We start from the raw sequence: 18,413 nt of genomic DNA, 5'->3' as shown, positions 1-18,413 counted from the left end.
CTTGGTCTTCACTTCAGCTTTATTATTATTCTTATTTTATGTCCTTTGTCTGAAATCTTTTGTCACATGTCCTGTGACCTCTTCAGCAACTCTCCATCCCATGTGTCTCTTCCTTTTCTGTTTTATGAGTAATGAACGTATATTATTACAGTCTTATGATTTATGTTAGATTTTAGCAATCATTTATTGAAATAGAGGATCAATTTTAGGTGGTTTGGAAGGTTACAACTTATTGATTCAATAAATATGCAACTCTATATATCTTGTCATTGATGCTGTGCTTGATTCTTGTTAAATACACTTAACTTTTAACAGCTTAGATCACTTAATTATAATTAGGTACTCAAAAGGAGACCCCAATAAACATTGAAGGTACTGTTGTAATGTTTTTTAGCTGCAATTCAGCTCTATTCAAGCAGAATTATGATTATCAAAGGTGTTCCAGCTTTGATCATCTCATCTTATTCACTAAGGGATACATTATCCAATTAATCGTTTTTTAAAAAATGGTGGAGTCTGATTTGAGGGCATTTGGCTGCTATTTTTAACAAATTACATCAAGAGCTCTCTTCCATTGCCCTGTGTTTTATAATGTGCATTTGATTCCAGAGTTACTTTCTTGAAGAGAGATAAGCTCCTTAGATACACAATAATATCTCGTTATACAAGTTAATTTGTTCCTGGAAGCCGCTCATAAAGCGAAGACTTGTGAAGCAGAGCAATAATTTCTCATAGTAGCAATGTTATAAATTGTAATTCGTTCCCAGAATAATATTTCACCTATAAAATTTATAATATTCATAAATGAATGGCAATAAAGCAATAGTAGAATCATCATCATCATCATCGTTTAACGTCCGCTTTCCATGCTGGCATGGGTTGAACGATTTGACTGAGGACTGGTGAAACCGGATGGCTACATCAGGCTCCAATCTGATTTGGCAGAGTTTCTACAACTGGATGCCCTTCCTAACACCAACCACTCCAAGAGTGTAGTGGGTGCTTTTACGTGCCACCGGCACGAAGGCCAGTCAGGCAGGATGTAAAGAATATTTTGTCAAGATCATTTATAATAAAATAAATATTATTACTATAATCAGTTTCTGAATCACTTTCACTTGCTCTAGACTCACACACACCATCACTTGTAGACACGATTGCCGATTCACAAGCACTCATAGACGGACTTGTAGATTTCTTTTTAAGAAACAAGTCTAGAGTTGTTTACTTAAAAGAATTTTTTTTCACTCTCTATAAATTTTTCAGTGACATGCAGAAGCATTTATTATGGTAGTAGAAACTTTCGCACTTCTTTCAGAATTTGGATCTTGTGCTTGAAAAATAAAACCCATAAAGCTGGGGTCTTGTAAAGCAGGTCCTTGTAAAGTGAGGCATTACTGTACTTTGTTAACGAATCTTTTTACTGTTATGTGGATTCAGATTTGATATTTATTTCTTAGTTAAGCTTCTGTCAGTTCAGCTGAGCCTGAACTGACTTTAATTTCTAGCCATTTTATTTCAGCTATGTTACTAATACTATTGTATAAGCTACTTCAATTCCTTTGGGGTATTATTTTTATTGCAGAGTTTATTTATGTCTTCTTAATGATGATGATGATGTTGGTAGTAGCAGTAGTGGTGGTACTGGTGGTGGGAGTGGTAGTGGTGATTGCAGTGGTGGAGACGATCAGAAAGAGGAGGAGGAGGAGGAGTTCATTGCTTGTAAGACAATGCAAATAATATGATTAATTGTGCAATGATTGAATTTTCTACGCTAAGCAATTTCCCTTCTTGCTGATGTGTCTGTGGAAATAAACTTTCTATGAAAACAGTTTTAATACACTGATTATAGAGGAGCGTGTGTCAAATATGACAATTGCTGTATAATATTTAGTCACCTTTCATCCTCCCTGGGATTGATAGAATTGATAACAATAGTGCAAGAGGTTTAAATCAGTTTGGCCTTGTACTTGTTACCATCATCAATATTTAACATCAGTTTTTTTTCATGCTGCCTTTGGTTGGATAGTTCTGTCATGTGGGTATATTGCTCCCCATATTTTCCTCAGTCTTCCTCTTCCATGCATAGTGTCCACCGGCAGCACTTAGCCCTTTTCCCCCCAACATTCATCATCCATTCAAATAATTTGTTTTTTCTAATTTGGACTAATGCTCTCTTGGCTCATCCATGCTCAACCTTTCAAGCAGGATGCTAACAGATATCTGATAAATGTACCAGAGATTTTTTTACTAATATTACACTCAAGTGGTTTTTCACACTTGAGAATTTATTCTATAACAATATCATTACCTTTGTCTCAAAAAAAAACCCACTTTGTCTTTGATAATAACCTATTAACTCAACTACTCACCTATGGTTGCATCTATCTTGCATCTCTTGAATCAGAAGTGTCTTGCGAGACCATTCCATTGCAGCAGACTCTGTCAGAACATTCACAGATCTACACTATCAATTCCAGTATATCTCAAGAGTTATTTTTTTCCTGCATTCTTGCTTCTGTATGGAATATATCTTCATACTGTTTCTTCTAACAAGACACACAATCACTATATATCAAGGAAATAGTCTTATGTATCTGTTACCTTACTTGTAAACAACTCACAAAGACCTCAGACCTATTCCAAGTGCAGGACCTTTTAATTTCTGATCATCTTTCATGGCCAGCTCACATATGTAACAGTAAGAAATGTGCATGCCAAGATCTTGTATTCTTCTTCAGGATCTAAAAGCACTTTAACCCGATCAGTTGTTGACTGTCTTCAAAAATCAAGTAAGATTCATATTGGAAAACTGGCAGAGGTGTGCCTTTTCCATGGCTTTGTTTCTCTCCCCTCCCCCCTCTTTCTTTCTTCATCATCCCTACTATTTCTCACCTTTTAAATTCCAAATGAAAAATATCTCCAAATCATTCTTTCTCAGAACTGCAACTCTCTAGGTTTTCCACCTTGCTTATATTTTGCCTGTTGTTTTTTTTACCTAAAATTGTTCAAACTTGTAAGTGACATTGATCTCAGAAGTCATCACATTATTATTTCTATTTCTATACACTTTTAGGCCATTGGCTTTTCAAAGATATCCTTATGCATTTTCTAAAAATACATTCTCTCATAAAAGCATCAGTCCATTCGGTGAAGTGGTTGACATTACGAAGGACATCTTGCTATAAAAACATACCAAACAGAACTTGTTAGGGCTGATGCCATGCTAAAAGCATCCAGTCCACTCTGTTAAGTGGTTGGCACTAGAAAGGGCATCCATCTGTGAAATCCATGCCAAACCAAACCTCGCTAGCGCTGGTGCTATGTAAACTGCTCTCAGTCCACTCAGTAAAGTGAATGGCATTAGGAAGAGCACCAGCTGTAAAAACCAAGCCAAAACAGACAGTGGAGCTTGGTGCAGTCCTCTGACTTGCTAGCTGTTGTCTTACTGTCTAACCCATGCCAGCATGGAAGATGCTTGTTAAATAAGGATGATGATGATGATTATCATGATATCTCTATGAATTTTTCTTTTTAATAATTTCTGTTGTGATTATTTCAACAATATTTCAACATTTCAGTAATGTGTACAAACATCAACGGATAGACATATCTTGTAATATTTTACTATTTACCATCTAAAAGTCATTACTTATTGTATTATTTTAGTTTTATAAAATCTTATATGTCTTTGAAGCATTTCTTTATATTTTAAAACAGCTTGTTCTGCGGCTTTTGTAGTTTGGTTTATGGGTCGTTTGCTATTGAAATCTAAACATCTCTCTCTCTCTCTCTCTCATTGGTTGTAGTATTTATTGACATTTGAGCTTGAAATATAAACTTAAAATCTCTATGGTTTGTTTTTTTCTTTTTATATTCTGAATCAACTTACAAAAAAACTTATTTTAAATTTGAATTACAATATTAGCTATGAACTTATTTACTACCACAGAGGAATTACAAGTTCAGTCCATGTTAAAGAAAACTGGAAAATAGCATTTAACAACAGTTTATTTGCATTCTCTACTGGCTGATAAATCAATATAGCTGTTATAAGCTATGCAGATTCATAATAAATAGTACATATGATATGCAGCTTTGATATCTCATCAAGAAAATGATACACAGAAATAGTAGACATCTAAAAATTAATGTTACAAATAAAGTCTGAGTGAATATCATTCCGGTGTAGGATAAGTCGTGTGTGTGTGTGTGTGTGTATATATATATATATATATATATATATATATATATATATATATATATATATATATATATATATATAAAACAATAAAACGTCTCTGAGCGAGATGTAAACAGTAGTAGCATGACATTGTGAAGTATATTTGCCACCTAAATGTGGCTGACCCATATGGGATGATGCTACTGTTGTTTATAGCCCCAGGAAGACATCTCCTCCACCTGGCTAAAGACACATTGTCTGTGTCCGATCAGTATTTGCAAAGGGAAATCATCGTTCCCATCTCCAGCCTTATGTGATACACATGGACCCGGCTTTTTGAGTAGCAACTCGTCATCAGCGTGTGACAGTCACCTGCTAGAGATGAGAACTGATTCCAAATGCAAAATACTATTATGCTTTTCTCAGTAACAAACCATCGTTGATCTCAAAAAAGGAGAAACAAGCAAGCTTTACGGGATACACATGGACCCAGGAGGAGCTAGAGATGGAAACGATGATTTCCCTTCGTAAATACTGATCGGACACAAACAGTGTGTCATTAGATAGCTGGTGGAGATGTCTTCTTGGGGCTATAAACAACAGTAGCATCGTCCCATATGAGTCAGCCACATTTAGGTGGTAAATATTCTTCACGATGTTGTGCAGCTACTGTTTACATCTCCGTCAGAGATTTATTATTGCTTGTTTCTCTTTTTTTGAGATCAGTGATGGTTTGTCACTGGAAAAAGCATATAGTATTTTGCATTTGGAATCAGTTCTCACCCCTAGCTGGTGATTGTCACACGCTGCTGACGGGTTACTACCCAGAAACCTGGCAAATATACTTCATGATATATATATATATATATATATATATATATCATCATCATCATTTAATGTCCGCTTTCCATGCTAGCATGGGTTGGACGATTTGACTGAGGACTGGCGAACCAGATGGCTGCACCAGGTTCCAATCTGATCTGGCAGAGTTTCTACAGCTGGATGCCCTTCCTTTACATATATATATGTATGTATGTGTGTGTATGTATATATATATATATATATATATATATATATATATATATATTTAATCGGTGAGCATTCAAAGCAGTGATCAGTAATTTTACAAAACCGGTATGCTTTTGAATCTCTTTAACAATTCACAATAAGGACTTTTATTACTTTTATTCCTACCTCAGTTCATCTAATTGTATATATCTATCGTTACTTTTCATAAAAAGATTTTACATGAAAAAAACGAACCTTATCAAAAATATATATTTTTAAAAGTAAAATAAAAGAAAAGTTCATAATTATTTCTTACTAGTTTCAACAGAGTCTACGTAGAAGCGTTTTATGTGGGAACATAATGGCTGTCTTGTGTGTTGACTAGAATCATTGGCTGTAGTATATTCTTCTATTCTTTTGCATGTTCTAACCGTAAGTCTATGGCCATACAAATGTAAGTCTATGGCCATACATATATGTATGGCCTAGTGGTTAGGGTATTGCACAATCACAAGAATGTAGTTTAAGTTCCTAGACTGGCTGGTGCATTTTGTTCTTGTGTAAAGCACTTCATGTCACGTTGCCCTGTGATCACATTTGCCCCTATTCAGACAACATTGATTCGATGGAGAGAGTGAGGTAATGTGTGGCACGAACATTTGATCATTATAAACGAATCATTTGTGCAGGTCATGTGTGTGTGTGTGCATGTGCATGTGTGTGTGTGTGTGTGTATTTAAAGATATTTCTTGTGCAAGGCCTGAATAATGAGAGAAGGTACAAAGTAAACTACCAAAGGAAAAGAAAACAAAACCAAGTTGCAGTTTTACTTTGTATTTCTATATTTTGGGATTATTTTGGAAAAAGTTGTTGCACATCTGAGCAACAACTTTTTCCAACTACACCTTTTTCCTAATGTCCTGAATATATATATATTACAGTGGATGTTGCTTGCAGAAGATTTAATTACGTATACAGTTTATTACAATTTTAGTTCCATAGATGCACGTCACAGTTACATAAATATGTCTTCTGACTTTTATTAAACATACATTCCCTATGTAAAAGTTTCACTCTTGATGACTATAAATGAGCAAACAAGAATGTATTTATGAGATGTGTTCACATTCTCTTATTCTGTTATTACATTTTGTTTAATTTTTGCCAGTTTTTTATTGTCTGTCTTTTGTTGCTTTATTTGTCATCGTTATTATCATTCTACAAGAATTTTCCCATGCTTGCATGTGTAAGATGAGTCTTCACCAACACAGCAATTTTCCTTTTGGTGTAGTTCCTTGTCATTTCCTTTGTGGGTCTTCACCTTGTGAAATCAGCCCTCATCATTTCTCATGTCCTTCTTGATCTCCCTTTTTTGCAGGTTGCTTCCACTTGAATTGCATGGTACTACTTTGCCCAATTGCCATCCTCCAGATGCATCATATGTCTTCTGTCTTGCATGAAACAGCTTATTCCCCTTGTACCCAGCTTTTCTTTCAGCTCATTTGTGCTCCATCATTTATGCTGATGCATGCAGTGGAACATGATTGTCTTATCAGATAAGATTCCATGAGTTATTTGTACCTGGATGAAAAAGTAAACTAACTTAATGGTATTGAAGCTGTTGATGGTGTTAACAAGAACTGAGATTGTATTGGTTCTGAATTGTTTTTGAGCTTGGTGTTTAATACCCAAAGTTCTTTCTGGCACTAATTACATTTATTACAGTGTACATTGTGATGCCCTCTATTATTTTCATTGTAGTGTAATGTAATGTAGTATTAGACTAATTTAACTTGGTTTGAAACAAAAGCTTCTGTTAGATATTGAGAAAATACTGATGAGATATAATTATGGTATACTTTCTGAAACATGTTTACAGACTGAGGTTTAAATTAATTACACACATTGTCTTTGACTTTCAGATGCTGCTTATGGCTTATTTTCAAAGAAATCTCAGCTCTTTGTTTTAAACAGTAACAATGCTTTGCTCCAGTTTATTTTAGAGGTAAAGTACATATTATTTCCATCATATTTAGTCTTCTAATAAATGTATATATGATTTTAGGATTGACATTTGATAATTTTTAAGACTTTACATTTCACGCCCAAATATCTTGAACTGAGGTGGGAATATATTCTTCGATATGAATAGTGTGTGTGTGTGTGTGTTAAGGTTTGTTTAACTCATGAGACAGATTGTTCCTCTCTATAGACAATTATCATGTAGGTGATCTGAACCATTAATCTTCAACTAATATACAGAGAATATGCTTTGGTAAATAAGGATAACTGAGCCTACAACACTTAGCAGTAATATACAAAACCTATAGGGGTGGACCAAATTGAAATAATCATTGCTTGACTATTATCATAGATGTGGTATAAAAATGTCAAATTTTAAAAATGTATGTACTATTGCAGAATACATGGTTATCCATTACATCTAAGAAATCTTCAGTAGTAATACTTTTTTCTCTCTGTACAGTAACAGTGCTACTTTAGAGTTTTATCGTACACGTTTTCTTTATTATCAGAAGATAATTCGTTCATTGACTTTTTCAGATTTATCTCTTTGTACAAATATTTGTTGTAGGTATTTTTATAGGTTCAAATATTTTACTTTAACAACACCTGTCATATATTTTACTTAGATATATTATGGAATTAAAGACTAAAAATTATGATTAGAGGTGGAAAGGTAGTGCCCAAATCTTTTTGCAGGACCTATGAACTGGTAGAAGAAAGGGAGCTAGATCGTTCTGCATTAAATTTGGAGAGCTGGTCCAAACACTGCTTTTAAACCAGATATCAGGTTGGTTTTCTCATCCCAAAGTAGGTACAGTCCATCTGATAGAGTTCTCTAGATTCTCATCCTAGTTTCACTCACATGGTTTTGGTTGACCCTAGGCTGTTGTAGAAGTAACACGTGGTGGAATCAAAACCTGAGCCACATGATTGCAAAGCAAACATCTTGACCACAATTATGCTGTGCGCCTAGTTAACAACCCACAATATATTACATGTAACTTGGCTTCAAATTTAGTAGTCCATTTTCTTATAATTCTTCAAATGTAAAGAAAGACGTTACCCTTAAAATTAGAAAAGCTTTTCATTATATTTGGAAAGACATTTTTCTGGTAGAGCTACTTGTTAATGGGTTCCAGCTAAAAACCAACCAATATAAATTGCAGTCAATATGAAGTGCCTAAATTTATACAACTATACCTGTATTTAGTTAGTCCTGATCAAGCTGTCCCAGGATCAAAATTGTAACAGCTATGACCATCCTATTTTTAATTCAGGCACAAGTATCTGAATTTTATACAAAATTATTTTTACTTAAGTACTATTTTTTAAAACTTTCTTTTACTGTAACTCTCTTTGTCTCTTTGTGGCTATTTTTTTCTTCTGTGTCTTAAAATATAGGGAACACCACAAGTTACAGAACACTTTGTTGATTCTAAGAAAGATGTAGATAGTGAGCTGAAGAAGAATTGTGAAGAGTTCATACATCATATCTCAGAGTATTTCACTGAACCATTAAAATCATTTTTATCAAAGGTAAACTTATCTTTTTAATTTATCTCAGCAATGATAATCCTGAAATTGTCTGTTATATGTATTGGCGTCTTTGTGCAAGCATTATGGATTGGGGAAAACATTTCTGTCGGTAGAAGCCTTTGATATAAACTTTTTCCAAAACTTGTTTACTAGAACTATGCACCCTGTACTTTGTGTGAAGTGGTTGGCATTAAGAAAGGCATCCATCTCTAGGAACCATGCCAAAATAGACATTGAAGCATGACAGTCCTCCAACTCTTCAGATCCTGTCAGACTGTCCAACCATGCCAGCTTGGAATGTGAATGTTAAAGTATGATGATAATTGTGATGACATTATGTGTTTGTGGGTGAGTGTGAATGAGTTCATATTTCCTGTTGATATGCATGCTGGTTGTAAACAAGAGCCTTGCTCTTCATACAAATGGTGTTGTTTATCTGCAGTCAACTGCAAAAGCACATCTAGACTGTATGTTGTTTAATAGACTGAGAAATGAGCATAGGAAATTCTGTTTTTGCATTGTCTTGTCTAACCTATGCAATCTTGGAAAAATAGAAGTTAAAATGTTAATATAGCATTGACATCAGCTGCTGCTGTTGTTCTTAATATTAAGGTGGTGAGCTAGCAGAATTGTTAGCACACTAGACAAAAATACTTGGCAGCATTTCATCAATCTTTACATTCTGAGTTCAAATGCTGCCAGTCTCATCTTTGCCTTTCATTCTTTCAGGGTCAATAAATTAAGTACCAGTTGAGTATTGGGTACAGTGTGATCGATTGTCCCTCTCCCCACAAAAAAACCCAGGCCTTGTACCTATAGTAGAAAGGATTATTATTATTTTTGCCACTTAAATGTGGCTGACCCCTAAGGGTGGATGTTACTGTTGCTTTTAGCCCCAGGAGAACATCTCCTCCAGCTGGCTTGTCGACACACTTCTGTGTCCTGTCTATTTTTGCCAAGGGAAGTTATCCTTCCCATCGTGATTTGTGGCACGAACGGACCGGAAATAACCCTGAAACTCGGGTCCGTTCGTGCCACAGATCACGATGGGAAGGATAACTTCCCTTGGCAAAAATAGACAGGACACAGAAGTGTGTCGACAAGCCAGCTGGAGGAGATGTTCTCCTGGGGTTAAAAGCAACAGTAACATCCACCCTTAGGGGTCAGCCACATTTAAGTGGCAAAAATACTTCACTTTATCGTGCAGTTACTGTTAATACCTCGTTCAGAGATTTAACGTTGATTATTATTATTATTATTATTATTATTATTATTATTGATGAAAACTCTCGGCTTATTTTGGTGGGTATACTGGAAAGTGTCAGCTATTCACAGCCAGTAAATCAAGGGTTACGGATCATGCTTAAAGAACTCTGCAGAAAAGTCTTGCAATTTCAAGCAGTGATGACTTTTTTCTAGGTATTCTATCTTGACATTTGTATTAACCTTTTTGAGCCATGCTGGTAATTGACTGCTGATACTTCCAAGTGCACCGATTACTTCTGCTATCATGTCCACTCTCTTTATTCCCCCACAGTCTGTGTATTTTCCACTTCAGATTGTCATAGTTTTTCAGTTTTCTTCTTTCTCTTTGATCTTGTTGTTGGCAAGACATGCCATGTTGTATTTTTATTATTATTAAGGCAGCGAGCTGGCAGAATCGTTAGCGTGCTGGGCAAAATGCTTAATGGCATTTCACCTGTCTTCACATTCTGAGTTCAAATCTTGCCGAGGTCGACTTTGCCTTTCATCCTTTTGGGGTCGATAAATTAAGTGCCAGCCAAGTACTGGGTCGATGTGGTCGGCTTACCTCCTCCCCCAAAATTTCAGGCCTTGTGCCTACAGTAGAAAGAATTATTATTGTTGTTGTTGATTATTTTTTATTTTTTTATTTTATTGTAGGCTACTGTTATTACTGACATGAAGAAAGAAGAAGGGGTGCCAAAAGTATCTTTGCGTAATCAACCATTTGCTACTCCGGAAAAACTACATGATATTGTAGCAGAGAGTTACAAAAATTTAAAATCTCGACTACCTCTTGTACAGAGAAGCATGTCCCTCTATCTGGCCAATAAGGATACTGAATACATTTTATTCAAACCAGTCAAGGTGAGTTGAGAATACCACTTTATACTTATAGATACATAGTATAGCACACAAACACACATTGGGACACATATACATAAGGTGCTTTTTGAATTGTATCAACTATAAGACATTAGTTATTTATGTAACATATACTGTAGCATAGCAGTTACGTAAATCTTGCACAGGCTCCCTAATGAGTTGTTGCTATTGTTGATTTGATGGAGTCAACAGGATAATCATGTCACGATTTTGTAAATAAACATAACCAGTTAAGTACGAGCATGAAGTGATGTGGTCACTAAATTAGAATCTTGTTATTGACATGGCATTAGGTCTTTAGGTATGGCATTACCATTTTCCATTGTTTCAGCTTTATTTGTTTAAAATATGTACCTTCTTTTACTTCAGAGTTGAATGATTTGGTATTAAAAAAGGGTATCCAGCTATGAAATATCTGTCCTTTGAATTTAAACCATTTACCTTTGGCTAATTATCGAAGATATTTGCTTGCCAAAAACATAAAAATATTTAGCTAGTTATTCCCCTTATATTTCGTGACGTGGAACGTCATGAATTTATTGAATGACTGCATTAAATTTTACTTGCGTAGAAAGAGGACTTGTGAGAGATCACCGTTCTACTTAAAATTAACCTTTACTTCTGGTAACAGTTTTCTTTCTTAAGATTTAAGATTTCAAAAATCTAATCCTTGCTTTATAAACAGTGTCATTAGTTTTGAAGACGATTTGGCTTCCCATGTTGAAGTGGTTGATATACTGTATACACATTCTCATATCAATTCTGGAAAGAGACTATTTGGCAGATCAATGCAGCTATGCATTAGAATAATTAGGGTTAAAACTGGAAACTACTAACTAATAGATTGTTGACAAACTGTTTTCATTTCAGGTCATGCCAGGGTTAATTTGGTTTTGCTTTACATTGTAACCATACGAATTTGTTCTTGTTTAGTTAGGCCAGCTCTGATTGAACTGATTTATAATGAAAAGTGTTCAACTCGAAACCATTCATTATATTTGGTAATAAATGTATTATGAAAGCAATGTGATATACGTGTTCTTGATCAGATTTATTTGTAGTCATATACATGAAGACGTAGTAATTTAAATAAAGCAAAAACATGTCTCTCAAAGCTGATTCAACTGACACAAGATTATTGTCTTGTTTGATAGGATTTAGTTGTTGAAGTAATAATTTCTTTTTTATAGGTGAGTGTACAGCAAACTTACCAGCAACTTGCTCAGCTTCTGAACTTGGAATATACAGAAGAAGACAAACAAATTGTGGCGTGCCCTTCTATAGAACAGGTACAACTTCTTTCTTCAGTAAATAAACCTATAACTTCATATATTAACATTGAAAGCTTATCTTTAATTTCCAATAGGAAGTTAAATTATGAAATAAATACTGGGTACTTTTTTTTGTATAATCATCATCATCATCAACAACAACAGCACCATTTTAATATCTTCTTTCCCATGTTTGTGTGGGTCAGATTGAATGTGTTGATGTAAATTTTCTATGGCCAAATGCTTTCGCTGTTGCTAGTTCTCACTTGCTTCCAAGCAAGATAACATTTCCCCATGACTTAGACATGTTTGCATAGAACAATGGAAATGAATGGCTCTGTTTGTATGATGGTGACTTTCATTTACAATTATTGTACGATATCAAGTCCAACCCATGCCAGCATGAAAGGAAGACGTTAAATGGTGATGATGATCATTATCAAGATGGGGACACACACACACATACACACCCTTCAGTTTTTGATTAGCAAATCCACTCACAAAGCTTTGGTCAGTCCAGGCTATTGTAAAAGCCTGGACTGACCACACAATGGGATTAAACCCAAGACCACATGGTTGGGAAGCAAATTTCTTAACCACATTGTGTGTGTATGTAGTGTATGTATATATCTCTATCCACCTACCTACCTGTCTGCCTGCCTGGCTGAATCTCTCTCTCTCTCATCTCTCTCCCTATCTCCCCTCTCTCTCTGTTACTCACCTCATATATTGAGGATCCACCCAGCTATCTAATCTCCACTATTTTTATCACTTTTCTGTTCCACCCCAACCACTCTTACTCTCTCTTCTATAATGTGAGTAACTGTGAAGCTTACCTGCCACAAGAAACTCCTTCAGTAGTGGACCCTCCTTTCACACTTTAATCCTTCAACCAAGAGCATAAAGCCATCTTCCTCGCTACTGTAGTCTACTCTGTCGAAGAGTGTTTTAGTCTTACTGGCTGCATGGTGACCTGACTCAAACAAAGCACTCAGAAATGTTGTGAAGTAATTGGTATTTAGTAGGGTATCCAGACACTGAAGCACGATGCAGTCTTCAGACCTGTTGGGGCCTGTCAAACCATCCAACCCATGCCAGCATGAAACATGGATTTAAATGTTGATGATGATGATGTTATATACTTTTGCATGGTTTCTGTGTACCAAGTTTTATTTAGTCATAAAGCATTATTCCACTTGTGATTGAAAAAACTATCGGTAAGCTCCTGGTCTTCCTGTATACCTTTTCTTTTAACATGTAATATCGTTGTACTTGTGAAAGAAAGCCATTATTGGAAAGTTATAAGATTTACTTATTGTCATCATCATCGTTTAACATTCGTTTTCCATGCTGGCATGGGTTGGACCGTTTGACATGGAGTTGGCCAGCTAGGGAACTGTCCAGACTCCAATTGTCTCTGGCATGGTTTCTATGGCTGGATTCCCTTCCCAACAGCAATTTATTGTTTTTATTGCTATTGTCTTATTGTTTATCTCCAGATTTAGCTTGTATCAAGCATAACTATGTTGAAAATCATTCCAGCCATGACTCTCTCAAGCTTTTATATACATGGGACTACATTGACGAGTGTAGATGATAGTGTGGAATTTGAGAGAGATTTGGCTGCTATCTCTAGTTTGTTGAGCAACTAAATAGTGGTTCTTTCATTGGCTCTGTTGTTGTGTATTGACTACTTTTGTGCCAAAATAACCTTTTCCATGTGCTTATGCCAACGTTTATATTTTCTTTTTCTTTTTATTGCAGATAAATTTATTACTATCTTCTAGCAAATAATAATTGCTCTTCAATGGGATTCAGATTGGCTCTGCAGCAAATAATTTTCTTTTAATATGAGGGACCTGAATTTAATCTTGTAATAAAAGACTTTAATGAGGAAATCCATGCAAACACATTTTGAGCATTTTTGTTTCTTTCTTAACCTCACTGGGTTGGAAACACTTCTTACATGTTACGATAAAATTCATTCCAAACAATGTTTATTTAAAATGTTTTGGAAGTGGATCTGTGATGAGTGACAATTTATTACATTGACTCAAACTGTTTACCATTTTAATTTGTTTATTTAATTATCTATTATGGTGAAATAAATCAATGGTTAAAATTTCAGTAAAAAAACTTTGATTGTTATTTATTGTTTGCTAATCTGCTTTGCTATGTTTGATTTTCAGCATATGTAGAAGTCAGTTTGGAAGTGAACGATAACTTTTAATCTTTCTGTATATTTTACAAACAGTATATCAATACTTTGATCAGGTCATTAATACTATTTTCTTGTAAAAGGCTGAAAAAATATATTGAACTATGATACTGTAATCTAACAGAACACTTTTGATACGAGGTGGTGTCAAAAAGTTACCAGACTGGTTATGTTTAATAAAAAGTAATTTATTTACCTAAGTTTTAACATCATCTTCTTTGAAATACTCACTTTGCGGAGCAATACACTGGTCCCAGTGTTCCTGCTACTTTTGGAATCCGGCCTGGAAGTCGTTTTCCATAAGTGAGTCAATGACCTTCTGTGATTCACTCTTGATCTCGACAATGGTGTTAAAACAGTAACCTTTGAGCTGCATTTTGATCTTGGGGAAGAGATGGAAGTCTGCAGGTGCTAAATCTGGCGTATAGTGTGGGTGTGAAAGTGATACCATGTTTTTGGCAGGAAACTCATGAGTGAAGAGATCTCAGTGACAGGGTGCATTGTCATCATGAAAAATCTTGATGTTAGGATTGCTTGCATACAACAGACCAACAACATCAGCAATGTAGTTGATTGTCTTCCAATGATCTTTATGCACAAGCTGATGAATTTTCTCCACATTTCTGGAGGTGATGCTCATGGTTGGTCTTCCCAGATTGCTCATTGTCTTCCCGGGACATTCTTCCACTTTTGAAGCACCCGAAACATTGTGTATCACCCATTGCCTCATTGCCACAAACTTGCCAAAACATGCTCAAAGTCTCTGTAGCAGACTTCCCAAGTTTAGCGCAAAATTTCATGGCTCTTTGTTCTATCTTCCTTTCCACGACACAAATCACAGACCACAGCATACATGTCATCACAAAAACACAAATTTCACAACTTGCAAAAGTAAACACAGCAATGTCACTTGGCATACTTCCTCATGAAGGTCATTGCTAGCTCTCATTACACATGCAACTGTGTGCTGCCATCTGTTGGCACTCTACTGAACTAGTCTGGGAACTTTTTGATATCACCTCGTATATAATGCTCTTGATTTTTACAAGAAGGAACTATATCATCTCATGGTTATTATAATTATATATAATTAAAAAAAACTACTGGAGACTTACTTTCTTATGTCACCAGTGATCTCTCACATCGGAAAGATTTGGTAAAAGCAAAGTTGTTCCAAGCATCAGCTCAGCTTTCAAGTGTACGTGGCATGTGAATCCCTTATAGAAACTTTATCATCCATCTCTCCTGGAGTGGTAGGTTGGTAATCAGATTACATCATCATGGTATGTGCTAACGGAACTTTCTGTTCCACTCTCACTCATTTCTGGTGTACCCTGGGGTTTGGTTTTGTCTTCTTTTTTCTACACACCAACTGCTTACTTACTATCCCCTCCAACAACGCCCATTCTCGTGCAACCAATATGAACTTTCATTCCTCCCTCATCTTACTGAATCATGCATAATCCACATGCAACCTAGATGTCACATGTCAAACTCACACTAATTCCATGGGCAGAAATCTTGAAAGCATCTTTTTATGGGGTTAAATGTTAGGCCTCACTGTCATTGAGGATCTCTATGAGTGAAAACACAACCTTAACACTGCATCCAAAAGACTGGCCATTCTCCAGGATCTGTAAATATTTCAGCCTCAACAACTGCTGACATTTTACGAAGTTGAAGTTGCTTTTGAGTTTGAACATGTCCCAGACCTTATCCAGAGAAAGGCCACTCAACTAATTGGCATAAAATCACTCACAGACCTCCAGTCTCTCTGGCCCACATGTGTACATCTTCTCTGTCTGCCTTTCTAATGCTACTATAATAGCCTCGGTTTCTTGGAGTAGACTGTGTTATGTCTCTCCCATTCATGAACTCCCAACTCACTCATCTCATATCTTCTCCTCACTCTTGTTATGTACAATCTCTCAGACCCTGCATTAACTATTATACCTAGTTCTTTCTCACTAGAATGGTGGTCTTTTGGAATCCCCTCCCTGCACATGTCTTTTTTGTAGTTGTGAACTTGCAACAATTTAAACAGAACATTAAACAGTTTGAAGCTTACCAGTCTTGGAGGGCCTCCAAAGGTGATTGGGCACTGGCCCCTTCCTCCAAACCCAGCAAGTAATTTAAAAAAAAAAAAAAGTGAAAATAGCTGAACATAACAACATCCAGTTCAATCTCAAACCAATGACAGAGCCTCTACATGGTTACTCATCTGCTAGAATTAGCAGTTTAATCTCTCTTGAATCACAAATTATAGCCTTCGAAAAGGACATATTTGATAATAATATTGATTTGTGTGCACTGTGTCTAATATGTGGAATGGTCATGGGGGAAATGTTTTTGTTCATGAGATGATGTGAGACTAAAACAACACCATCTCCAATTTGATAGCATTTGTGTAAGTTACAAGGTTGCTCCTACAACTAAATATTATTTAATCCTTTAACATTTAAACTGACCATACCTGGCCAAAAATATTCCAACTGTTTTACAGTCAAACTGACTAGATCCAACTTCTCACACCTATCCTACAATGCCATTCTAAAAATATACAATCACCTTACTGAAATCTCAAAGCTATAAGATAATGCATGATCAATTTAAAACAATGTGGATAAATAAGCATTACACTTGATAGATTAATCTGAACGCTAAAGGGTTAGAATAAAAGGTGGATTGATAAACTTTGTATATTGATGTCACCAATACAATAGAACATTTTCTAGTTTTTCAAATGAATCAATACCAAAGATAGGCCCAGAGACCAATTATCTTGTAGAGATATAAATAACACTGTTAGAAATTAAAATAATTGAAAGGGGGAAAAAATATATTGATGTACTTAATTTAGATAGATTAATTGTAGTGTAGTTGGTAAATGGTCTCTGTGAGAGTCTGTTTTTCTTATCTGTTTTATATCTGTTCTTACAATGTTTAGCACTTTTGTATTTAAACTGACCATATCTGGCCAAAATATTCTTCTTGTTTTGTGTTCAAACTGGCCAGGTCTGGCCTCTCATGCCAACCCTACAGCATCATTTTAAAAATCAATAGCTACCTCATCAAATTCTCAAAACTACAAGATAAGGCATGATTAATTCAAAACAAAGAGAATAAATAAGCATTACTTTTGACAGAACAATGTGAATGCTAAAAGATTGTTATCACTATAGAGACACACACACAAGATGGCTGGCTGGCAGAATTGTTAGAGTGTTAGAAAATATACCCTGTATTTAACTTCCAGCTTCAAATCCTATAGGGGTCATCTTTGCCTTTAATTCCTCCAGAGTTGATAAAATAGTGTTCCAGTGAAGACTGGAGCTAATGTAACCAACTAATCCCCTTCCTCTCAAAATTACTGGCTTTGTGCCTAAATTAGTAACAGTTATATACATACATCCTCACAGAATGAATATCAGTCATTTCCAGCCTTTTCACTTCTAGCACTTACTTTTATTTAAATGAATTTTCCATGAATATTGGTCTTTTTGAAAGATCTCATTACAAGTCACTTTTAGTGAATAACACAAGTTCTTTTCCCGAGTTTCATCTTCCTACTGAAAACTATTTGTTTCTGAATATTAAACTTGATAAATAGCAGTTATTAACCTCAAAATACTTGTTTAATGAGTTAAATGACGCTGCATTGCTAATATATTCTGAATTTCGACAAGAGCAGGTTTTAAATGTTGTTTGTGTTTTTAAAGGCCTCTAAACAAATTGGACTATTCTTGTAGATTTGGAGACTACTTTTGAAATTTGTAAGTTAATCTTTAGCGTTTTTTTTGTGAGAAATTGCGAATTGTTTTATACTGCAGATTCTTGAAATTCTAAAGTGAGCTTACTACATTTGTGGATTCCCAGGGGTTTGCAGACTATGGCTAGGAATCACTAACACACACACACACACACACACACATCTGTATGTACGTATGTATGTATGTATGTATGTATGTATGTATGTATGTATGTATGTATGTATGTATGTATGTGTGTGTATATATATATATATAAACACACACATATATATATA

General features: G+C 35.3%; 1 protein-coding gene across 2 annotated transcripts in view; it reads left to right on the top strand.

Moving 5' to 3' along the window:
- LOC106872469 (conserved oligomeric Golgi complex subunit 3) overlaps positions 1-14,286 on the top strand; it is a 54,214-nt gene extending 39,928 nt beyond the window's left edge. For both annotated transcript variants that reach the window (XM_014919479.2, XM_014919477.2), the window contains 5 exons: positions 7,114-7,196; positions 8,618-8,752; positions 10,655-10,861; positions 12,070-12,168; positions 13,915-14,286. In XM_014919479.2, the coding sequence (XP_014774965.1) occupies positions 7,114-7,196; positions 8,618-8,752; positions 10,655-10,861; positions 12,070-12,168; positions 13,915-13,944 (554 nt within the window). In that variant the 3' untranslated portion in view covers positions 13,945-14,286. The remainder of the gene's footprint in view (positions 1-7,113; positions 7,197-8,617; positions 8,753-10,654; positions 10,862-12,069; positions 12,169-13,914) is intronic.
- The last annotated feature ends 4,127 nt before the right edge of the window (positions 14,287-18,413 follow it).

Source organism: Octopus bimaculoides, chromosome 3 (genome assembly GCF_001194135.2).
Source record: "Octopus bimaculoides isolate UCB-OBI-ISO-001 chromosome 3, ASM119413v2, whole genome shotgun sequence".
Taxonomy (NCBI): Eukaryota; Metazoa; Mollusca; class Cephalopoda; order Octopoda; family Octopodidae; genus Octopus; species Octopus bimaculoides.
This window is presented reverse-complemented; position numbering and strand designations above follow the sequence as displayed.